The following is a 25,145-nucleotide window of genomic DNA, read 5'->3' on the forward strand; positions in this document are numbered from 1 at the left end:
TTACCATTGACATTACTTCGACACTCCCTGCAATAAGGATTTTGGCTGAACAGTTTGGTAGATTTTCCGGTTATAAAATAATTATAGATAAAACTCAGTTGCTTCATTCACGTACGAAGTTTCCGGCAAATCTACCAATTGCTACTTCAGCAACATATTTGGGAATTAAAATTACACCGGAAGAGGATCAGATCCCGGATCTGAATATCATACCGGTGATGGCTAAATTTAACAAAACGTTGGAAAGATTAGATCACTTACATCTCTCTCTTCATGGGCGATGTAATGCTTTAAAAATGCTGGTTCTTCCTAAATTTCTTTATATGTTTAGAACAATTCCCCTTGAGTTTTCTGTTTCTGGTTTTACTAAGTTAGAACGGATTTGCTCCAGATTTCTTTGGGGCTATCGGAGACCGAGAAGGGCATTTAAAAGAATGATCTTACTGAGATACTGGGGAGGATGGGGCATCCCACATTTTTTGGTGTATTATTGGGCATCCATGCTACAGCATATGGGCCCCCTCTTAGTTGGGTTCAAGGCGGAGATCCCGGTTTTTAATAGACCATCTATTTATGCTTTGGGGTTGGGGGACGAAGCTAATAGCTGTTTGGTTAGGATACTGGAGCCCAGTTATTATAAAAAGACTAAGTTTAAGACACTCAAGGCTGCATATCAAGTCTGGAAACAGATTAGGAGAAAGCTGAATATTCCAAACCTTAATGTCTATACCCCTTTTACCGCTTCAGGCTTGCTCCCTACCATTTTTCGGGATCAAGTCACATTTAGATGGGGCTTTAAAGAGCTTAGCTGTTTGGGTAATTTGTTTGATGGGGGTCAAATTATGTCCTTCTCAAATTTGCAGGAGAAGTTCGTCCTAGCAATGCATGACTTTTTAAAATATTTTCAAGTTCGTAGCTTTCTGGGTCGGCTTGGGTCAGGAGCAGAGCTACAGCCTGCTAAAATTCCCCCGATTGAAAAAGTGAGGAAAAAAACTTCAATTGGGCAGGTATATCTACAGATATTGGAAAAATTCCCAGATGATATTGATGTATGGAATGTAAAATGGGGGAATAAGCTGGGGATTGTCGGTATAAATATAGAAGAATCTTTGGATCTGGCGAACCAGATTTTAATGACTGGTAGACTAAGGAGCCAGCATTTTATGTCTCTTTTTGATCTGTACTATACCCCAGGGAAAATCGCTAAATGGGGGGCATCATAGGGGGATAAATGTAATAGGTGCGGACTACAAGCTGCAGACTTGGTCCAGATGTTCTTTTCCTGTCCTAGACTAGGGTCTTTTTAGCAAGAGATTGAGAATCTTTGGGGTACGATACTTGGGACACCGATAAAAATCACCGGGGAATTAGTAATTTTGGGCGTGGGATTTGATAGGGAGGGTAATTCAAGGTCAAGATCTATGACTGCTATATTGTCTATTGCTATGGCGATGGTTCGCTCATGTATTACCAACGAAATGGATCAGTCCCGATCCACCTACCTTTATTAATTGGCGGTCAAGATTACTAGCTATATATAATTTAGAATTTTCAATTTATAAAACCAAAGGGAGAAGAAAAAGGGCCCTGGTCTGTAAAATTTGGGCTCCAGTTACGGACTAGATTCAGTAAATTTAGGGTAGGCTGTATGATAAGTTGTTAAGTAGGCTCGGCTGCCAGTATTTGCTTATTGTTGCTGATGTTCATTCTCCTGATGGATCTTATGTTTACGCTAACAATCTATTGACTGGGTTTGAGAAACAATGTAAGGAATTATTGTAATATTTAGTACTCTATGGCGGATAACCAGCCCAAATCAGGCAGTGTTTTTTTTATTCTTTTCTCTTCTCTTTATTACCTCTGTTTATTATTGTCTTGAATGTACCATAACCGTGTTTCTTTGGTTTTTGCCACGTAAAAAAAAAAAGGAGCGAAAACGTAATCATTTTTTTTTTTTTTAAAGAGTGGCATTAATAACGACTTTCTCCCCTCTACGCTTACATGCTGCTAAAAAGAACCATTGGCTTGTGATTCTAGAGTAGGTCCAGAACATCTTGGCCCGGCCCTTTCAGTGTTTAGAGCTTGGTTGCTGGTGCTCTGCAGTGATTAAGTAGATTTATGCTCTGTTACTAAGATACATGATTTATTTTTCAGTTGGAGTAACTTCTTTGCAGGACATTGCATGTCAGACACACATTCTATGTGTTCTGGAGTTTAAAATAAAGCTTTTTGTTGTTGTTTGCTAGGACACCATGTATTGCAAAGTTATTTCAAGGCAACCAACCACCTTTTAAGACAGTTCTTTGGGCTTTGTGGCTTCCTGCAGGGTTGTAGCTCTGTCATCTCGTATGAGGTCTGCTCAATGCAGGATTCAATGTTGCTATTTTATTTTGATTTGCAACGTCCCGATCAGCAGAATGAAAACATACCGTTGGTCAGCAGGCATCCGCGCTTTTCTGAAGATGGAATTAAAAGTATTTCTTCAGCTTATTGTCATTTTACAAAATAAATATTTGGAGAATGGGCGAAAAGGGTCATTGCCTTAAAATTACTTTATGAAAACTAGTTCTAAAGTGCTTTGTGAAAGCTGTTGAAGCTGCTTTTTGGTAGTCAAATCACTCATTTTTAAAGATCTCTCGTTAGCCTGTTAAACATTGTCAAAGCCAGTAAAACATATCAGTAGCCTATAAATATTGTAAAATCTACTAAAACGCGCGTTTGTTGTAATCATATCGTGTTCGACTAAGGCTATATGCACACCATATGTATACATGCCTCTGACACTTTCGGGTAATGTTCGCGCTATATAAAATCCCATTAGATAAATACAAATAAATAGATAAAATGTTCTTGTACTGGCTCCAATGATAGCTCCGCCCCGTTGTTTGAAGTGCTAGCCACCAGCAGTGTAGGCGCGCCCCTGGCAGAGAGTGCAGGGCTGGCGTCCCCACCGCGTGCTGGTGCAGAGGACGGCTGTGAGCGCTGGTGCCCGCGTGCTCAGGGTGAGAGTGGCGTAAGGCAGTATTGCCCTTGGAGCCTCCCCCGGTTCTCATGGTGACGCTGCTGTGTGTACTCCACTTCGGGGGCTGGATTAGCTGGCTCCTCCCGCTCATGAATATGTACCCAGCGTATTAGCATACGGCAGGGTTTCCACCTCCCCACGGACGGCATTTTGTTGTACTCAGTGATTCACTACTTTCGGTTTTCGTTGAGGTGGATCCGCTGGCTCTGCTCTGAACCGCTATCTCTGCAGTGGCGAGTTCAGCGCCGGGATTGAAGGTGTGCGGCGGGGGCTGAGTGTGGGGGCCCGGACAGCGAGCCCCGGCCCGCCAAACACGGGCGGAGCCAGCCCAGAAAGGAGCCCGGTGGAGGCGGCTCCGGGAATCGTTCCTCTGCCCCCCTGCACCGCGGCCCCTGCGGCAGCGCCAGGCCGCCTCACCTCCTCCATGGCGGGCTGGAAGGATGGCTCGGTGCAGGAGAAGTACCGGCTGGTGGTGGTAGGAGGCGGCGGCGTAGGCAAGTCTGCGCTCACCATTCAGTTTATCCAGGTGGGTGCAGTATGTCTGGCATGTCTCTGCCCCGCCCTCCTTACTCACGCCGGCTGCAGACTGTCCTTCATTCACCCAGTCGCTGAGCCCCTACACCCCGGCCTCTGCACGACCCCCCTTACCCGGGCTTGTCCCTCCCCAGGCGGTGTGCCCTGCACTCTAGACGTGGCCCCTTACTCTGCGTGCCTTCAGGACACTGCTTAATTCCATGTCATCCACGCACACTGCTCCCATCCTGGGCCCCAGTCACTGAAGCGGGCATTATTCCACCCTAATATGAGCTCTGTCTTTCCCTCCGCCATGCACTGTGAGTCTGACCTGTTGTACACCGATAGAACACCGAACCCCTTGGTGCATGTGCCCCACTTCCCTTGGCCATCCCCCTGCAGACCCTGCAAGCAACCCAGACACTGCGTGTCTCTCAGTAGACATTGACTCCCACTTAAAGTACCCCGCCCATCCCTCCGACAATTCACTCCGCTACCTAGCACCAAGTCTGCGCCCAAATAAACTATGCCCCACCACCCGGCATCCCTGCCCTGTGTATTTCACTTCGCATTACCGTCTGCCAGATATTCGGCCCTTCGTACCAACTCGCCCTCTGCCCCTCCGTCCCGTGTCACTTGTTTGTCCACACAGCTTTTAAGTCCTGCAGACTCGCCCTCTTTCGCCATACTGTTTGTGCCTTCCACATCCTCTTACAGCAGATGTCTCTCCTCTTACCCAAGACCCGCACTGCCCTCTTGTACCACCCCTACCCAGGTACCTGTCCCGCTCCTGCCTCCTCTCCAGCCACGCCTGCTTATAATATCAATGTATTTTATCCATGGTCCACTGGCACTTACACAGATGTTTTTTTTTCCTTTGCTGCTGCCAATTCGTCACATAGAACACTCTTTTTGTGTGTCTGTCCTTTCATTTGTAATTTGCAGAGTCTAACCCCCCCCCCCTTCCTGCCACCAAAATCGCCTGCTTGTGTTTGATTCTCCTAGTCATTCAAGGCAGTGTTTTTTCTCTTCTCTGTTTTCAGTACATTGCCCCAAGTGCAGTGGCATGTACACACATTCTGCAATTGCTGTCTTTCTTTCTATCCAACATCACCTCTGGCCTGGGTATTGCAGTTTCACGTTTCCATGAGCTCGTGGCACTGGATACCCCACCCTGTAAAGTATACTTGCCTTGGTATGATTTGCTTTCTGGACTGTACCTGCTGAAGGTGGCACACGTGACATGGTACCATTTGGTTCTCATCCCCTCAGCACCGCACCGTGTCCCCTGCCTTTCTTTCAGTTTCCTGTACTCAGTGTTTCTAGTTTTAACTAACCCGTCAGTCACATTCGTAGCTATTTGTTTTACAATATTTGGTAAAGGAATCTAGAACAGGGCCATTCGGAAAGTTGCCCCCTCTTCTCCTTTCTTGTGCCGTCTGAAAGGCCCGCCGTCCTATGTCTCCATACTTGCACCCACTGTCTGGCGACCTTTGTCGTCAGTTTATCTGCCCCCACCCCACCCCTCCCGTCCAGATCTGTCTCCTCAGTGCCTCCCTGCTTTGCTCTCTGACACAGTTGTGTCCGTCGTGCTGAAGTCGCTCAGTCTCGCTGTCCCTGCAGCCCTCAGTTCTCCCTCCCTCGGTGCCTCCATGTCCCTTTCAGCCTCCCACCTTTTCACTGTCCGTTTGTCCCTGCTGGTCGTCTTTGTCCCTTGTTCCACAAGGCCATTATCCAACATCTGAATTTCTTGTTCCCTGGGATACCCATGTCTCGCCTCTAATCTTTCTTTGCGCCCCACAGTGTATAGACTTGTATAGCGCCTTAAACCGAGGGTTATCCAGGCGCTTTTGCATATCACCCAAGGGCTAATGGATCAGTCACGTCTTAAAATTATTTGTATTGTTAACACTTTATCGCATTTGCTACAGATTTCAGGACCCCCCCTCCAGGACCTTGCAGCTACCACTTGTAGCTTTCTGTTGGCAAATGTACTTTTATGTACCGTGGAATTCTCTCCATGCCCTTTCCGGAAGCTGTTAATCCGCGCCTGGCACAGAGTCCATACGCGATGCCGGAACCAATAACAGCCTTGCTCTGGTGCCCTCCTATAAGAAGGCCATCGTGTGGGTTCACTGTCCATGTGGACAGGTAGCATAGGTCACACGTGTCTACTGATAGCTGTTCACCCAAAATGGCACCGAGAAGTTTAGCTGAGTGGATCGAGGTTTGATGCCCCCCCCCCCTCCCCGACTTGGTGGCCTTGTACACCCCCCCCCCCCCCCCCCCCGACGTTTAGAGCTGGTTATTCCATGCTCCTCTCCATTGTGGCCAAGGTTCTCCGTCTCCCCTGTTTCTTTAGCCATTGGTTTCAACCTCCCCTCCCACCCCGCATGCTTATTACAGTGTGCCCCCTTGCCCTCACGTTCCTCCTTTGTCCTCATCTTTTAACTACCATGGTGTTTCCTACCAACCCCCTCCCCCCCTGTCCGTTTCCTGGTCCCTGACTGACCCTCTTACCTCTGCATCACCATATTCCTGTCTGCCCTATGTACACTTTCTCTGTGCCACCAGTCTCCTCTACTTGTCAATCCTCTCTCACCCTTCTGTCTGTCACCTGTGCCCTTCTAGTAACAAAGACTGTTCCACCAGTGCCAATGTCAACAAGCTCATGTCTGCCCTCTCTGTTGTTGCGCCTGCCCCTGTCTGTCCTCTCTGCCTCTTCTTCAGTGTAGCCTACTCTTCTCTGCACCTCGGGCACCAGGGTCTACACACCCGTCTACCCCCTGCCACCAGTATGAACATGAACCAGTCCACCCGCTCTATTCCCATACACTGCACTCCCTCTGCCACGCCCGCCAGTGCCACATGCTCCTGTCTGCCATCCCTACACCTCGTCGACCCCTGTCAGTGTGAGCCTGTCAACCCTCTGGTACTGTATTCCACTCTACCCTGCCTCTTATTAGCCCCGAATGTAAATGAATTTCAAATAATTGGTGCATTTCATTCAACACGTGTGTGGGGAAAGTATGAATAACCATTGGTCCGACATATTCACTGGTGCTCTGCTTTGCATGCTGGGTAGGATGAAACTGTGCTGATGGACGCCCACTGGGCTAACACGTGGCAAGTCTTTGCCAGGGTCGGACTGGGATACAAAATAAGCCTGGGCACCAAGATATAATATACTCCCCCATTAGCGAACCAGATAGTTAAAAAGTGACCCACTTGTGCAAATCAGTCCATTATTGTTCTTGAAAAGACAAACTGTATAAATGTTTTGCAAGGTTTGAGAGGCTGCACACATTTCAGTTTGCTCCAGGCGATGCTTGTGGTAATATCGGGAAAATCAACAGTGTAAAACGACCCATCCATCCATAAAACCGGCCCACAAACTGCTAGAAAACCGGCCCACACACTAATGTCAGAGCTGCCCATCAGGCACTGCCGGGGCGCCCTGTAGGCCAGTCCGACCCTGGTCTTTGCCACATTTCTTGGGCAATGCAAAGCCACCTTGGTATGCAGAGCTCTTTTATGAGGTGGAGGAGCGGGGAACTAACTCGGTCTTCTGTATTTGTCATCGTGTCCCTAGTCGGGGCATAGAAGAATGACCGTTCTTCCTACTTGCCACGGTACACTCCTGCCCATGCCCACTTCCACTGGTGAACCAGTGAACCTATCAGTCCATTCTAATCTGTGCCCCTGCAGATGTTTGCCCCTGGCTGGTGTCCCCTGTGCTACATGCTTCTCCCTGGCGCCTCTGCCGCCATGCTTCCGTACACCCACTTATGCCCCAATTTCACTGTGCCACCATGGCACTGCCCATCCTCTATGCCCCCTATACCCTCTATGCCACCATGCCCCTGCACGCTCCTGCTTCTTCATAGGCCTTCACTACACCTTATTTGACTAATGTTTCCTCTGTGCCACATTGACACTGCCCTCTTTTCCTGCTGTCCCCTCGCAACACTGCCCAGCCTCGCTGCCTGCCACGTGCCACCTGTCCACTTTGTCACCATGCTCCTTCCTGCCCTGAGTTCTCCCCCGTGCCTCCATGCACGTCCTGCTCCTGACAATTCCATTACGCTGTTTCATCCAGAACCGTACACACTGTCCCCCACGCAGCAATCTGCCTCTTTTCGCCCTCCGTGCCACTGCTGGCAGTCTGTGCCACCGTGCTTCCACAAATCTCCTTACCTCTGATCCCATTGTGCCATTTGGGCACTACCCGCCCTCTCTGACGCTGTCCCTCCTATGCTAATCCCCTGTTACTCTCGTAGGAGTAGAACACAGCCCACCTCCTGACATCGGCGTCTCATGTGCTGCCATGGACGTTACCCTGGCTGCACCCGTCTGGCCGTGCCACGCGCTCAGCGCCTCCAGGGTGAAGAGAACGAACGACAGCGGCTGTAAACAGCAGCACGCATTTCTTGCGCTCCAATATCAAACCTGTGTACAAATAATATACTGTTGCAAGAACTGGATTGCATGGAAAGTGAGATATTGACGCATATGAGCTGTGATTTACCGGGACTCCAGTTCTCATGGGCTACTGGGGCGTGACAGGGGAGTGCACACCCTCATTTCCCAGTGGGAACTTGCAACTTCCTTCCCGTACACACACTGTACGCGCTTCAGGCTAAAAATAAGCGGAGACCCCCCCAGCAAGGCCCCGGGACAGTAAAGTGAAGGCAGGCTCCTCCTTAATGAGCTGGGTGAAAGGTCAGACGGAGCTGCTGAGCCTGGGAGTTGTAACGGGTTCTGCTCCACCGCCTTCAAAGGAATGCGGGCGCCGCCCCCTCCCTCCGGGGCTTTTATCAGCTGCGAGCCCGCGACGCTCCTGAAAGTGAACCACACAGGCCAGGCCTGGCGTCATTGTAACACTAGAAGAAGCAGTGTGTGTCTGACGGAAAGCAGCTAGGATGACATCCTCCTAACAGTGTTTACAGCACCTGGGTCAGTCCTCGGGCTTAGCATTTTTCACTATTCATTAGGTTCACGTGTTGCTTTAAAGGAACCTGAGTTTTGCTTATTTTCTCGGTAGAAGCTCGGTTCTTTCCCTATGTTGGAATGACAGTAGTCGGCAAAAGCAGGTGGTGTGATTGGGGAGACTTTCCGGTCAGGCGCTATTCCGTCTTCGACCCCCCCACCCTGTACCTTGTGAGGCCGTTTCGCATGTTGACCGTTGTAAATATCGAAGGGTGTTGTCAGACATTTGTAATGGTCCATTTAGAACGCTGGCGATATCCAGCGGGCACGGGGGCTCCTTCCAGGTCAGGGAGCTCTCAGACGCCTGTGTTTGTAGCCGCTAGGTGTGTTTTTACTTTAATTATGGTTATTATATGTGTTTTCCGACTGTGTGGGCAGTCTGTCTCTGCCCGCGCGCACATGCCCACCCCCGTCCTTCCCGCCAGCAGACTTGTAACGTTTGTCCTGAGTCACATGCGATGTGTGTTGAAGTGGGTGATGTCAGCGCTGTGAGCTCACCGCTGGGGGGAAGGTGGGGGCAGGCGGGGGCAGGCGGAGGGCCTGCCCTGCGCGCTCCGGCTGGGAGACTTCAGGGATCTGTTCTCACTCAGGCAACACCGCCCGAGTGAGTGCTGCACGTTTTCAACTTACAGGGTGTGTTGATCGGAAGCAGGGCCCCCTCCCACAAAGTGATTCCTGGGCCCTCACCGTTCAAAATACAAAGACCCCCTCCATGCTACTCCCAGCATGTACACATCGCTGCACTATAAAGACCAACCTTTCTGATATAGACGGTTTTCTGCAAAACTACAGTGTATAGATGTCTGAGTACTGTTCCAGTGCTTTTGGGGAGCCTGGGAATTTACCTGTTAAGAGGTGTAACCTAGCAGGACCAGGTGTTAACAAAACGCATGAAAGGATGTCTTTTGAAATGTATGCCTCGCAGCTACTTCTAGAGTTACTGACCACAACACCTGTAGACAGAGAGATTTGCTCTTGAGGTTAAAACTCGCCACAGCGCACAGAGGTCACCCATTTATGCCATGACATGCATTTATCTCCTATCATCTGGAATAGAAGCCACGTAGTCCCTGCCTCTGATTTTGTTTTTTTTGTATATAATGAGGCTTCCGTTGATCTTCTTGGACCAAAGATCCAGTGTTATCCTTTCTTGTGATGTTATTACCCCAATTAGTCATTTTAAACCCTTAAAAAGACATACCCCTTGTTTGCCACAGAATGTTTTAAGTATGTAACAGATACCTATTCCCACCCCTCCCCCAGGCCTTTGGGTTCACCTCAGTCACAGTTCCAGGGCACATGCAGCCTTGTTCCTGTTTACGGTCTGGACTGTAAAGGGCCAGGTTATAACTTCTTACGTGAGCCCAGAATGTAGTTTCGGTTAACAGCAGCTGGTTTGTTCTGAACTTAGCTACTCTGTAAAAATAAAGGAATGTGAAACACTGAGTGATTATCAAATGCATTGGTCAATGTGCCTATTTTTTTAAACGATGGGCTAGTCTAAAGTTGCTTATCTAGCACTCTTACTCCTGCCTCCCAGCTATAAAGAAATAGGGCCACTTGGTGATCGACGTACATGTGGTTCTAATGATTTACTAATCGCATTGTTCATTTAGATTTGTTTATTACGGTAGAAGTCATTTACTGTAGAAGCGATCATTTTACGAAACCTGTGTCGACTGAGGCTGGAACTGGATAAGGAATTTTCCCTGACCAGCTGACCCACAATCTATACAAAGGAAACAGCCGCAGCCATGCAACCCATACACTCAGGAGCTACATTAGGAATCTCATCCACACTTCATCTTCACCAGAGGATTCAACCCCATCTGCTCCGTGCTCACCCTGATCCTCAACAATTACCTCACCTTGGCCACCTGCCTGGAAACACACCAGCATAGTACCCCTCCTGCAGAAGCCCTCAGCATCCCTGAACATACTATCAATCTCTCTGCTTTTCTCCCCAGCAGAAATTCTAGAAAAAATCATCAACAGCTGACTATCGGATTATCTCAAGGACCACCATCCCCTAGACTCCTCCCAATATGGCCCAATCACAGCACTGAAACTGCCCTCATCACAGTTATCGATGACAGAGGCGATAGGGTAGCTCTCATCCTGCTGGACCTTTCCATCCCCTTCAACACAGTCTCCCAATCCATCCTCATCCATCCCGCCATTACTTTGGCTTAAGAGGATCTCCTTTCTCTCTCCTGGGGTCAGTCTAGCACCATACACCTTTATGGCCACCAACCTGATCAGTGGAGCCCCCAGGGATCCTCTCTCTGAACTACGTTATTCAATGTATACATACCTCTACTGACCAACATCATCCAAACCCAGGGAATCCACATCGTCACCTACGAGGATGGCACATAACTCGTCATTTCCTTCTCTGACACATCCAAAGTCTGGACCACCATAAACAGCTGTATGTCTGAAGTTGACAACTGGATGAAGGTCAACGGTGCTAAACTCAGCTCAGACAAGGCTGAAGTGTTACTCTTTGGAAAGGACACCTATCTGTGGTCTCCAGCCTGGTGGCCAGCGAAACTCAGACAAGCACTGAAACCCGCTAATCAGGCTAGGAACCTCAGCCTACCCTGGTGGCCAAACTACCCGGGCGAACTGTTTCACGGGACCATGGCAAGTAAGTGCTATCAGCATCCCAGAGTTAGAGTAGTGTTCTGAGCTTTCGGGAAATCGTATCCGTACAGACTAATTTTCCGTCGGTCTCATAATCCTTCCTCAGCCCTCACTGCTCCGCTGCAACGGCCGTTACACAGCCGCCATCTTGCTTCGCGTCCAGAGTTTTCAGGGCTGTTAAGGCTCTTATCAGCTCGCATGGGTTGGCAGATGTATGGGGGGTCAAAGAACCCCAAAACCCAGGCTTCACATATTTTTCAAATCCTTTTCAAAGGTATACGAAATTGGATTATTTTTTCGTGTCATCTTCAGAAATAAACAGGGTAGAAATAACAAAACTCCCGAAGCTACTGTCGGATCATAATCCGCTGGTATTAACCTATGAATTGGATGGGTTAGAAAGGATAAGGACTAGATGGACCTTTGAAAGGAGGTTATTGGCGGATAACAGATTTGTAGAACATATTAGAAAATGGGTAGAGGAATTTTTCGCCGCCAACAGGTACAGCACGTCACGAAACGGGGTGTGGGAGACGTTCAAAGCAGCCTTGAGGGGCGAATCAATAAGCTGCGCAGCTAGATTGAGAAGGGAGGATAGAAGCGAGGTGGAAAGACTTACGAGGAAATTATCAGTCGCAGAAGAACAACATACCCTAGATATAGCACAAGGTGGGGACAGTAATGAGAGTCAAAGGAAACTGCTGGTAGCTAAAGCGGAATTACAGAAGCTGGTAATGCAGAGGGCGATGTTTGAATACCAATCATCTAGGGCTAAACGTTACGAAACAGGTTAACAGGCCGGTAGAATTTTAGCCCTACAAATTAAGCAGGAAAAAGCAAAAAATATCATCTCTAGGATAGAAGAAAATGGGATTGAATTTACGGAAGCTAAAGAAATTCTACAGGTTTTCAAGAACTTTTATCAAAGCCTTTACGCCGAGGAAAATCTGGATGGTATCCAGGGCGAAGAGTTTGTGGATAATGGCCCTCGATTAGTGGACTCAGTAAGGGAAGAGATGGAGATGGGTATCAATGGGAGCGAGATTACAACTGCCTTGCCGGAGCTAGCCATGGGTAAGGCAGCGGGTCCGGATGGGATCCCCCTGGAGGGCTACAAATGTGTTGAATCTGAGATCACCCCGCTCCTAATTGATCTATTTAATGGTATAATTTGTACAGGATTGGTCCCAGAATCTTGGAGGGAAACTAATATAGTAGTCTTTCATAAGAAGGGGAAGCCCAGGGAGAAACCGGGATCCTACCGTCCCATCTCGCTAATTAATGCGGACACGAAATTATATTCCAAGATTTGGGCTAAAAGGTTGGGCAGGATCATCGGCGACCTCGTCTCCCCGTGGCAGCACGGGTTTGTACCTGGGCGCGGCACCACAGATCATATTAGGAGGGCAATAGCTCTGTTCGATGCCCAGGCCTCCGCGGGGGGCGAGATGGCCATGATCCTGCTCGACGCCGAGAAGGCTTTTGATCGAGTTGTTTGGAACTTTCTTTGGAGGATTTTAGCCGGGAGAGGATTTGGGGAGAAATCTATCAGAGCACTCAGAGCGATGTATGTCGATCCAGTCGCGCGAGTTGTGGTTATGGGGGAGAGCTCTGATAAAATTTCTATAAATAGAGGCACGCGCCAAGGGTGCCCCTGCTCCCCAATCCTCTTCTCTCTCTACATCGATCCGTTTATTCGGAAGATATTAGAGAGCCCAAGGATCAGCCCCGTGGTGTGTAATGGCTACAAAAGTAAGATCTTGGCGTATGCAGACGATCTGGCAGTGATTACTACTGATCCTCAACAGGCACTTTTGGTTTTGGCACAAATGGCAAAGGCTTTCGGCAGTCAATCTGGCTACTTATTAAATGAATCCAAAACGCAAATTATATGCACTAAAAATATTATTAAATCAGACATCAGATTCGTGGATTCAGCAAGCTATCTGGGGGTTAGAATCAACGCCTCAATAGATAAAATAGCAGCCGAGAATTTTGTTCCACTTAGTAAATCTATAGAAGTTGATCTGAAAAGAAAAGATTTGATGTATTACACCTCTCATTGATTGGGAGGGTCAATGTACTCAAAATGTCAATGTTCCCTAAAATCCTATATATGTTTCGTGCCATACCCCTTTTAATCGAGGAGAAGATAATCAAAAACCTGGAGTCCATCTTTATAAGGTTTATATGGCAGTATGGGAAGGTCAGGCGTTCTACGAACCTAATGTCACTTCCCAGGGAAAGGGGTGGGTTGGCCTTACCAAACCTGAGGCATTATCACTGGTCTTGCTTGTTGATGCAAATGTCTATTTTTTTCCAGTCATAGTCATGTCATAGTGCAGTAAACAACGATATTCAGATGCCCCCCTCAATCTTCGAGCTGTTAGTGGGGAGAAAAGCACTCGGCCTTTTGATGTGTGAAGTCGATCGTAGATATAAGAGGGCCCGTCTCAAGATCTTGGAAGGGGTATGGGGGGTCTGGAGGGCTACCTTAAAGTTCTGTAAAATCCCCAAGATAAACCCATACCTCCACCTTTGCAACTCGAGCTTATTCCCGCGGGTGGGTTTAGATAGGAACCTTCAGGTATGGAAGGACCTGGGAATTAAGACACTAGGGGATATAATAGGGAAAGACGGGATACTGGGGTTCGATGTCCTGCAGCGTAGTGCTGGTATCCCATCAAATCATTGGCTCCTTTATGTCCAATTAGCGCGCTCGCTGAAGGCATTAAGACCGAGGATGTCACCTCTGGCAGAATCCCCCATGATGGATTCGTTGGTTAAAGGGTGTAAGAAGCTAAAAGTCGTATATATGCTCTTCATGGGAGAAATTCAAGATGATCTGGAGAAAACTGAACGTGCTTTGGCAATAAAATTAGGAAATCCCGACGTTGATCTGGATATGGCCCTCTTTCTGAATAAAAAAATATTTCGGTCTACGAACTTGAGGGCTCAGCATTACAAAACTCTGTTTGATTTATATCATACTCCTGCCAAGCTTTATGCTGGGGGGGGGGGGGGGGGTCAGGGAAGACGACAGATGTCCTAGATGTAATACTGGTCATGCAGATCTGCTGCATATGTTCTTTAATTGTGGCTCGCTAGCTGTAATTCAGGGAGAGATAGGAACATTTTGGGAGGGGCTGCTAGGTCAAAAGATCGATCTATCCCCTTCCCTGATGTTATTGGGCACCGACGATAGGTTAAAACTGGGGAAAGCTGAGGAAGCCCTGGTTTTTATCTCTGTAGCAGTACTTCGGATTTTAATCACTTCAGGTTGGAAGGACACTACTGCTCCCTCATTTCAAATGTGGCTTTCCAGATTATTGGGTATGCATAACATAGAGATCTCCCTGTATGCTCAGAAGGGGAAGAAAACAGGGGATTTTGGGAAATCTGTCTGGTCTCCCATTTCAAATTGGAGGGAGTCCAGAATGAGAGAGGGAGAGAGAATATAGCATCCCGAAATGTCTATATAGGTTGGATTCCTTGTTCCTTTCTTATTATTGTTTAGCTCGAGAAGACAAAGGATGTTTGTAAATGTGCTGATTTTCTTTGTAATTATTTGTCAGTATCTCCAAACTGCATAAAAAAAAAAAAAGAGAACAGTCACTCAGTCCCTAATAACCAGCAAACTGGACTACAGCATCGTTCTCCATGTTGGCAATACCGCTCACCTCACCAAACATCTCCAGGTCACCCAAAAAGCGGCAACCATACTCGCCCTCCAACTCATCCCATGAACACACATCACCAACCACCTCAAAATCCTACACTGGCTCCTTTTACACATAAGCACTGTATTCAAACTATTCGCTCACACATACAAAGGTCTACACAATCTTGGTCCTACCTACCTGAACAGTTGCATCAGCTTCCACACTCCAACCAGAAACCTGCTTGGCCAGCCTCCTGCTATCTCACATCCCCCTGCATCTGCAAAGCTTGATTTGGCGGTCAAGGTTTCTCATACCTAGCTTCTAAAGCCTGGAACGACCTCCCGCCTGCATATCAGAGCCACCAGCTCTGTCCTTGACCTTCGCAAGAAACTGAAAACCCCCTTCACAACTATGCCCCATTCAGCCTCTGGCACATCTACTTCTTCAGGTGCCAGGACACCCTACCTGGTGAGACCCAACACAACACTTCTGTGTGGTATTCCCATATAGTTTCCTAAACCAAAGTTACAATATGTTTGACACTCGACACTGGGAGACTGTCACCAGCTCTATAGATAGCAATTCAATTTGGGATGAGACCAGCAAAAAAAGAGGAAGGCTGTTTACTGTCTGCCAAGAGGAGTGAGAAAAAACCTGTTCCTCCTTGTGTTCTTTCTTTGGAAGCACTCTCAGGGGTTGATATCCTACTATATTTTCAGGTATAGAAAACGTTAGAGCTAGAGGGACCTTCTTTGTTTAGGAACTAGCTAACCAATTGGCTATGGACTGCAGTTTTCTCAAACCTTTTCTGCAGAAAAGTAGTTAACCCTGCCTCCCCATGCTGAATTGAGCCCCTGATTATAGATGCCTTCCAAACTTTTTGGGAGTCTTGGGAGCGCTCAGGAAATAGTTATACAGCATGTTATTCTTGGTCCTCTCTGCAGGATCACCACCCAACATTCTGCCTTCACCCGTCCTTTATTTGTGCTGAATTTGTATTTGTTGGCAGTAGGAGTCTAGCTCTGTTAAGCAGTGGTGAAGTGCACGAAGTGCCTGTGCTCACTCCCTAAAACATGGTAACATTGGCTTACACCTGATAGACATATTTAATTTACTTAAAAGTCCCTAGTGAAGTGGTTTACCATATACACAGGGCCTGTAAATTAAATGCTACTATAGGGCCTGCAGCACTTATTGTGCCAGCCACTCAAGCTCCTTAAAACATGTCCCAAGTGTGCCATTGCTGTCTGAATGCAGTTTTAATCTGTCAATTGCGACTTGGCAAAATAACTACATTGCCAAGCCTTAACCTCCCCCTTTTATTATCTAGGCAGCCCAAAGGGCCGGCTGCATGGTTATTAATCGGTTGGGTAGATACTTTTAAGTCTTACATGTCCTGGTAGTGAAACATTCCCAATTTGTTTTGTTTTTCATTACTGTGAGGCCTACCTCTCCCATAGGATAACATTGTGTGCCTTATTACATTTACTAAGTGCTAACTTTTGATTGGAAACAGGGAGACCTGTCGTGGCTGCAAATTTGTCTTTTAAAACCTTCTTTAATGCTATAGTCGGATTTTAAATTACAGTTTTGAAAATGATACTTTCAAGAAAGTAAAAGGAACAAATGATGGACGGAATGCTGAACAATGCGAACATTCACCCCCAGTCACAAAGATCTGGGTTTAATCCATTGTTCTTTTACTCACCACACAATCCCAGTTTGGACCCAGCCATATGTAAATCGGTCTTGACCCTGTTCCTCATGGGAACAGTCCAGCCTGAACTGCCAAGCCAGGTCCTCCCTTGGCATTTTCCCACCCTAGCTATTTGGTGCCTGCTCCTGGGTCACATGACTTGGTGTAGTTGGCAGTTGCACTTTGTTTATTCGTCCCAGACAGCCACACAATAGCAGGATTAGGTGTGGCTTGATAGGCCAACATTGCAGGGTGGGAGAGGCAGAGGTGGGCACAGCTCACTTGCAATTGAATAGTCTTTCCTCTGCCCTCACACAAAGGACTTATCACCACTGCATAGTTCAAGCAGCCAACTTGGAGCGAAGACAGTGGAGGCAGGAATCTTCAAGCACTTTAAAGGGAATTCTCTAGAAACGTCTACTCCAAAGAAGGCGTCAGGTATAAAAATAGAACCCTCAAACCCACTTTTTACTACACTTTCTGGACCCGCGGAAGGACTCTGATGGATGCCTGCCTCTGTGTACTCCACAAGACTGCTTTGCTGCACCTTGAAGGTCTGCTTTGCTGCCTGCCGCTTGCCTTGAACCCTTAGAGGCACACCATGCTTCTTGAGCCCTGTTCCACTGCTTGAACCCAGGAACCAGAGGGACTCCAAGGGCTAGTTGGCTGGCTTTCTGATCAGAGCCTCAGGGACAGAAAAGACTCCAACCATGTTGAACCCGCACCTGGGCCCAGCCTGAGTGAGTCCTATCCCCTTAAATGGTCCCTTTTCATTGCTGGACCCTTGGTAGTAGTGCTAAAGGTGCCCAGATAGCCAAAATCCAAAACATGGGACTAAGGACATTTTTGGCTAAAAATTTCTCTGAGAACCAAGAGGACACCGGGACCAACCTACTCGCCAGGGTGCATCACCGGTTGTCATGGCTTTGGTGCAGCTCCTGCTACGTTCTTCACAGCAGCAAATCCTATTCAGCCGTCCTTCAATGGGGTATCTGGCCTCGTGAAACTCTCGTCGGCTACATCTTCCAGCTTCATCCTGCTGGAGTTTTTTGTCTTCCAAATAGGAGTCTATGTCCAAATGTGGAAAACTTCCCTGCAGCTTCATCCAGTGGCTCCCTGATGGAAGCACCTCCTCGTCGGACATCACCTGCAGCTTTCCCCCGCTGAACGTTGCCTTCCCAGACATCTTTTTCTTTAAATTTCTTCTAAGTCTAAAGGTAAGTGCCGACCAGGCCCAATCCACTTTTTGTATCTGATGCGTGCTCCATTGCGGCTGGTCATATTTTCAGACTTTGACCGGGTCTCGCGGGACTACATGGCCGCAGTTGACTCTTTTTTATTATTTTAGGCACTAGTTTTTACTTAAAACGTAAAATTCATAACTCCGGTTCTACTGATTGGATATTTGTCGTTTTGGTGTCAAATAATTTATTAATATTTATTCTTTCTTAACTGGTATGGGATTTTTCTTGTGTTGTATTTTTCTCTTTATTACGGTTTGTGTGCTGCATCAATACTTTATACATTGGCTTTAAGTTAAGCCTGATTGTTTTTGTGCCAAGCTACCACAGGTTAAAGCACAGGTTGAAAGCACAGGTTGATTTAGTTACTTTTGTGGTTCATCCTGACATGGACTCTGGCAGTTGCTTGAGTAGGGTTACCACCCCGGTCAACCAACAACCCAATTTCTCACATTGCGTCTTAAAGAAATTGGCAGTGTTGGCTGTAGGAAGAAGCCGGGGCACGATCATCTGTCTCTCCCTTAGGGCTGTGGCTTGAGTGCGTCAAGAGAGCCCCCCAGGAAGAACATTTGAGTGTTCCAGCCTGAAATGGATCTTATCGCTTAAGACTGAAATAATGGAATGGATGCTGACTGGCAATGGTTTGTTTTTACTCTCTTATAAGTTGTTTCACGTTCATAAAACGTAATAAACCTATTAAAAAAAGCCTGAAAGTCTACTGTGTCTGTAACTTTTTCAGATAGGCACCAAGTCACCATAGACTGTTAGAAGTCTGAGGCTGTCGGAGAATAAGAGCCTCGGGGTACTATAAAAAGAGATATATCCGTGTAAGCCTACGAAGTTACAATTGCAGTGTCTGATTACACTGCAAATATATAGCTCAGCAGGCAGAGTGCACTCGGAAAGTCAACCATAGGTTCCAAGCCCTCTTTGAGCATGCCATAGTATCTGTCCCAATTCTACAGAATTGACACCATTCAGTGCCAGTCACCTGGTGTCCATCCATGCTTGGATGCCTGTGGACTCATTCCCGGTGGGCACCTACCAACACAACTAGCTGAAAGTCTTTTTCAGAAAGCTGTTCTTCCGAAGCCATATCCCTTACTCAGTGTTTGGTGAGGCAGGTCAGAATTTCTTCAAATGGCCCTGCCTCATGGGTGTCATGTTTCCAGATATTAATGGAGCACTATAAAATATGGATTTTTTTTGTCTAGTTAAAAGGCGAGGCAGCATTTGCTCTCACTGTAATTACAGTGCGGAGAGCAGACTGAAACCATTATGGTGATGGAGCTTCAGCTGCCATCCAGTGGGGCCAACATACAGAGAGTGCTTGGATGTATTTTCCAGAGCAACTTATTTATATTGAAATGCACGTAAATTGTCTTTTATAAAAACTGAAATTATAACTGCCTCCTTCACTCCTGTTGTTAGTTATCCTCCATGCTCACGTACAGTTGGCGTTGACGTTCCACGTTCTCAATGTTTTTTTTTATCGAACCACATCTAATTCTGGTTGTAAATACACAATATTCATTTGCAGTCCCATTGCTAATCCAAGCCAATTGATCTTCCATCGCATGATTTAACAAGTGCACTGTTTCATTTACCCATTTGCAAAAAAAATAAGTTTCTCAGTGAAAGCCAAATAACTCAAGGCATAAGGAATGGCTTTATAGAATTTAAAAGGAAACCGTGCACCGTTCTTGATATATTGGTAAATTAACCTAATCATTTCATTACATGGAAAGCTTACCGGAAAGTGCACTGCTTTGAATTTGTTAGGTTAAAACAAGATTTATTTCAGCCCTTGAGAAGCAGGCCAATTTTGTAAATGAGAATCCTTCTCGTTGAACATTGTTACAGCCGCACATGAACATCTGAGCTATATCGGGGCATGCAGACCAGGAGAGCAGATTAATAAGGGCACGGATGCTTTTGCAGAAATCTTTTTTCTGGGTGCCCATAGGCAGTTTATGAATTTGCACAGTTTTGCAGTACTTGTGGATTGCAACAAATTGCAGAACTGTGATTGTTCAAAAGCTGCTCTGGTGTTCAGGCCTTACTGTGTGATCAGGTATGACTCGTCGCATGGATTTTGCACCTTGTTCACAGGGTTGGTTTGCCAATGGCCATCCAACAGCCAGAGTATAGTTATGGGGAGTGCTCTACGACCCATGACCAATATGGAGCACTACTTTTTAAATTATATTAAACCTTGTCTACTGACAACACTTTGACTTGACTCCATCCGTATCTTCCCCATTATCAACCGTTTTATAATGTTTGTACATTTGCTGCGTGTTACAACCAAAATTACATCTGTATGCAAATGATTGTGTCTAACGAACAGTGAATCATAAAAATCCCATTCTAGAAGGCTTCCTCCATTCTTTAAGGAATTCATTGGGTCTCGGAAAACAGGGCTCAGTCCAATGAGAATCGGCTGTTTTCTACCAAATAACCTCGCGTGTAAGGGTGATCATACACTTAACAAACCTTTTGGACCTATTCACCTTGACAGTGGTTTTTTGCCATGCTGTACAGCATCCCAATGATGTGCAGTGTGGTTAAATAAACAAACAAAAAAAAGGCTCTGCGATGTGGTGGCTGCGTCATTTTGTAGGTCCCCCACCTACCAAATTAAGCAATTTACTTTTTTTAACGGGAAGCATTGCAAAAGATATGGGTGAGGGAAAACAGCGTGGAGGGTGTGGGTAGGGGGTAAGCAACACCGGGGGTGGAACAGAACCAATATGGAGGGTAGAGTTTGGCTAGAGAAGCAGCATATAAAAGATCATCATGGAGCGGATGGGGAGAAGGTGCATGGCCATACAAGATGCATTAGTGGAAAGGTCCTCTGCACCCTTCCATAATCCTGTGCAATCATCTGACTCTGGCAACTGGTGAGGACTACTGCACGGGCCCCTGGGCTTTTACTCTGATGGCGTACAAGAGGAGACCCCTGCTGAGCGGCTGGGTGTTGCCAACACGCAGCTCACGGACTTAGTGACCGTGGAGCAATGAGGTGGTGGAGAGCGCAGCCCAGATGACCATGAGAGGCTGCAGGGCACTCTGTTGCGGCTGCACACGGCTCCAGAGTGCAGGCAGTGAGGCTAGGAAAGTCGGTCGATGCCTGGTCATTTGGGCCTAAATCTGCAGGCTGCTGCGACCAGATACCCGGCGGCCCGCTTGGTAATACACAGCGGCCTGGGCCCCTGTTGAGTGAACAACGGAGGCCTCTTTGCTCCCTCCCTCATCTGTTGGAGAACCGCAGTCGCGGATGTTAAGGTTGGTGCTGCAACCCCGGTGAGGCGACTTCCTATCATGACCGTATAGCAACGCAGTGGAGGAGAGCGGCCTAACTGACTGCAAGAGGCTGTGGGGCTAGGTGCTGCCACTGTGTGCGCTGCTGGCATGCAGGCGTGAAGGGCCAAACCAGAGGAGGAAGCTTGGTGGGGCCTAAATCTGTGGGCTGCCGCAATCCGATGCTAGGTGGCCTGCATGATAATGGACTGCAGACTAGATCTTGGCCGTTTCTGAACAATCACTGGAGGCTTCCTAACCATTCCCCATCTGTTAAGGGCTTCAGTGGAGGACTGGGCCCTGGTGTGTGGAGCTCTGAGGCTGTTGCTGCCATGCCTGGGGCCTGTTGAGGCCTAAGAGAACTTGTGGGGCCTGGGCAGCAACTACCGGTGAGGCTGCATCGCTGGCATTGAACGCAGAGTCCCCGGAGTCTGGTGAGATCTCTCGTCCCCCCCCCCCCCCACCCCACCCCCTGTCTCATGGTGGTTGATAAATCGACAAGTGATGTAGGGCCCTTACAACAGACAGGATGCACTGCTGATGCTGCCAGTTGTCCTTTGGGTTTAGCTGACTGGCAGCTGGTGACTGGGACTGCTCCATAAGAGAGAGCCCCCCTCCCCCACGGTCTCCAGACCACGACCAGAAGCTCCCGGGGATCAGAGGCCTAGGTCCCGCCCCACCGTGTGGACCTGTGACCAGGAATGCCAGATTACTACGAGCGATGCTGGAGTCCAAGGCCTCCTACTAGTTTCTGCTTGAGACAACAGTGAAGTCGCCCTTGAGTGTGATGGAAGCTTTACCTTTTTCTGAGAAGATGATGATTGCTACTCCTCCTGTGTCAGCCCTGAGTGGATGGTGGCTGAAATGCTAGAGGGGGCCGCCGAGACTGGCTGTTGCAGGCTCTGAACGTGGGTCTGGACTAGGTGGAACTTATCATAAAGTGTGCCTGCACGCCCCAGGGGGTCACTGCCCAAGAGAGCTGGTGATTGGCAGATCCAGGACAAGAGACACTGGCATGATCACCACCTCACAGGGACCTCCCATGTAGAAAAACTGTCAATCCAGAAGTGGCATGGAACAGGTGTCCCCCACTCTCCAGCTGACTCTCGGCAGGATTTTGGTGGCTGCCATGGACTCCGAAGCCTCCCTGTAGATACAGATCGGCAGTCTTTCAGAGGAATTGAGCCTACTGTGGGCGGACCACCGCAAAGTAACTGACTGAGTCAAGAATACGGAGGTGCTGGTTGGGGTGCTGGCACAACAGTCAGACTACAGCTGAAGGACCCCACTGAATGAGTGAAACTCCTGGACAGTAGAGTGGATGATCTAGAAGGCCATAAACTAAACTAGAACTGCGGGAGGCTGGTCTCTGTTATTCCCTCCTGTTTCTTGCTTGAATGCGGGTCATGTTGAATGGAACTGCACATTTTCCTGAACCCTGCCGGTGCCTGGGAGTGGTTGGACCAGTACCGGGTGGAAAGGTGGGAACAGCTGCGTGCCAGAACCATGCCTTCTCCCTAGGAGGCGATGGAGGAGACAACATTGAGACCTGTCTGCTGCAGGCCCAGTGCAGGGTTCCGTGAGAGCCCAGGCTGAACAGGACAGGGTGGCGGCAATGTTGGCCCGACTTTGAACTTACTATCTGGCAGCTCAGCGGCAGTGGATTACACGCTGGCTAGACGGCACATACTTGACCGAGCTGGGACCCATAGGCAATGTACCTAACCAAGGAGAAAATTCTAGGCCTTCTGTTAAGATGAATATCTTTGAGCAGAGGAGGAAGTGTGCTTTTGGGCACGCCGCTTAGATGTTCAAGGTGCTGCATATGGCGGATATGGGTCTGCCCGTTGTGGGCTCCCACGTGGGGATCCCCACCTTCTTCACGGCAATGTAATTCCCATTATGGACAGAGGTGGGTTTGGTGGCAACATCGACTGTTGCAAGGCCTCCTCGCTGATGCCTCTGGAGGTTCTTTTAGAGAATCACAACCTACATCCTGGATTATTTCTCACCTACAAAGTACTGACCAGGACCTTTGCGGCTCTCTGGGGAGCAGTGGAGACGAAACCCGGACTCATAACGTCTTGGTGCAACTGTTGGCCATGGGAAACCGGAGGCATCATATTAAGTGGCTATATGGCGCACTTAACAGGATGGTACAGAAGAACCTGAACCACCTGTAAAAAACGTGGGAGGAAGTACTGGGTTGGGAGGTCCCAGAGGGGGAATGGGTAAAAATTCAGGCTTATTCACAGAGAGTGTTCAGGAACACCTGGTTTAAAGCTGTCCAATTTAATTAACTCCATATGACTTACCTCGCCCCCAAAAAGCTGACTACGATATTTGGGGGGGGGGGAGGGGGGGGTAGGACCTACATGGTGCCCCCACTGAGCCCTGGTGGAGGCAGATTTCTGCTACCTGACTTGGTCCTGTGCGCACTTGCAAGTGTTCTAGACTGCTGTTGTGCAACAGATGGGGGAGATATTGAGTCCCGCTGTGCCGTGTATGCTAGAGGTTTGCTTGTTGGGTTTATTTCCTCACCCTTTCTCCAAGAAAGTGGGGAACCGTTTCCTGGATTAGGCCCTTGTGTTGGCCAAGCGACAAATTGTCATGACTTGGAAGTCAACGGTTGGGCTGTGCTAGCGAGATGGGAAACAACTGTCGGGATTGGGCTCGAGCAGAAGACCTGGCACTCCACGGGGAAGAGGCGTTGGGTGTTCAGAGACGACTGATAGCCCCAATGTGAACAGAAGTGCTGGATCCCTTTGACAACTCTGGAAACCATGCTTACCCCTACTCGAGGGGGGTCGGGGTCCAGGAGTGCGAGCGATGTGGGCAATCCAGAACATGCATGAGGGCACAGCTGTGGATATGAGAAGGTGATAGCGTGAGGACAAGAGCGAGTAGCCCCTGAGGGCCATACCCATGATTGGCCTCGGTTGATATGTTGACTGGTTCTATACTTGGTTTGCTATGCCTACAGGTGAGATGCGCAGGGACCTCCCCCCCCCACTCCCCCCGACTGCCTTTCCCCCTCCTGATTGGATCTTTGGGTGATGCCTCCACCTCGAACCCATCATTTATTTACTTGTATAGTTACTGATTGTGTTGTTTTTATCTTATGATGTATACATCTATGAAATATGATATACTGCGCAGTCAATTGCTCCCCCTTGCTACTCTCAGTAATTTTCTGGTTTGTTGAAAGGCAGTTTTACATATATGTACAATCTGCGCCAATAGGACACCTTCCGCTGGGAGGCATGATGGTATGGTTACATTTATGTGCAGTAATGAGCATGTATGTGTGATGTTTGTTCTAAAAATGTGAATAAACACACTTTAAAAAACAAAATGGAGCGGGTGGGGGAGAAGCATGCAGGCCTAAAAGTAGCGAGGCAAAGAAGTACACGAGGGTGGGACCAGCATGGAGGGGGTGGAGGAGAAGCACATGGGCGACAGAGAGCAACCCCGAGATTGGCCGGGAGAGAGAAGTACATGAGAAAGACAGCTGGAAAACACATGGAGGGATTAACGCAAAAGAATTTTTTTTTTTGAAAAACAATTAGTGGAAGAATGCAAGTAATGTGTTCATGCGCCATGAGAGGGACAACCCCAGTAAAATGAAAGTAAGCTCACAAGCTAGCTAGAAAAAAAAAAAGCAGGAAATGAGAGTGACGGTAAAGCCAACCAATTGTAAGCCGATATTAGTTTTTTTTGCCAACAGTCAGCTTGCGTTCTCTGGTTGGCGAGACCTAAAAACTGCTAGCAACTCGGTGAATGCCACAGATTTTTATCCCTTATTCCCTGGATGTTGCTATCTATCTTTTAAATGTAACTATTGCACATGGGAAAACAGAATTGCATAAACCATCCACACATATCCATGGAGTGTAAAACGCTATTTATTACAGTTATTGACCGAGGTTAACCTTTTGTGATTTGTGGCCCTCTCCCCACACTCAGAAATGGTGATAAATAGCATATGAGACGTTTTGCATACACATAATACACTTACAAGCTCTCTCTCTCACACTTGCTTGATATTATTTGGCTGTTTATTATCACCATGC

At 47.8% G+C, this 25,145-nt stretch overlaps 1 protein-coding gene across 1 annotated transcript in view; it reads left to right on the plus strand.

The window, feature by feature from the left end:
• Window positions 1-2,959: 2,959 nt before the first annotated feature.
• Window positions 2,960-25,145, plus strand: part of RRAS2 (RAS related 2) — a 369,972-nt gene continuing 347,786 nt past the window's right edge. The window contains exon 1 of the mRNA XM_085648118.1: window positions 2,960-3,548. Coding sequence (XP_085504244.1) covers window positions 3,447-3,548 — 102 coding nt within the window. The 5' untranslated portion in view covers window positions 2,960-3,446. The remainder of the gene's footprint in view (window positions 3,549-25,145) is intronic.

Source organism: Triturus cristatus, chromosome 3_2 (assembly GCF_964204655.1).
Source record: "Triturus cristatus chromosome 3_2, aTriCri1.1, whole genome shotgun sequence".
NCBI lineage: Eukaryota > Metazoa > Chordata > Amphibia > Caudata > Salamandridae > Triturus > Triturus cristatus.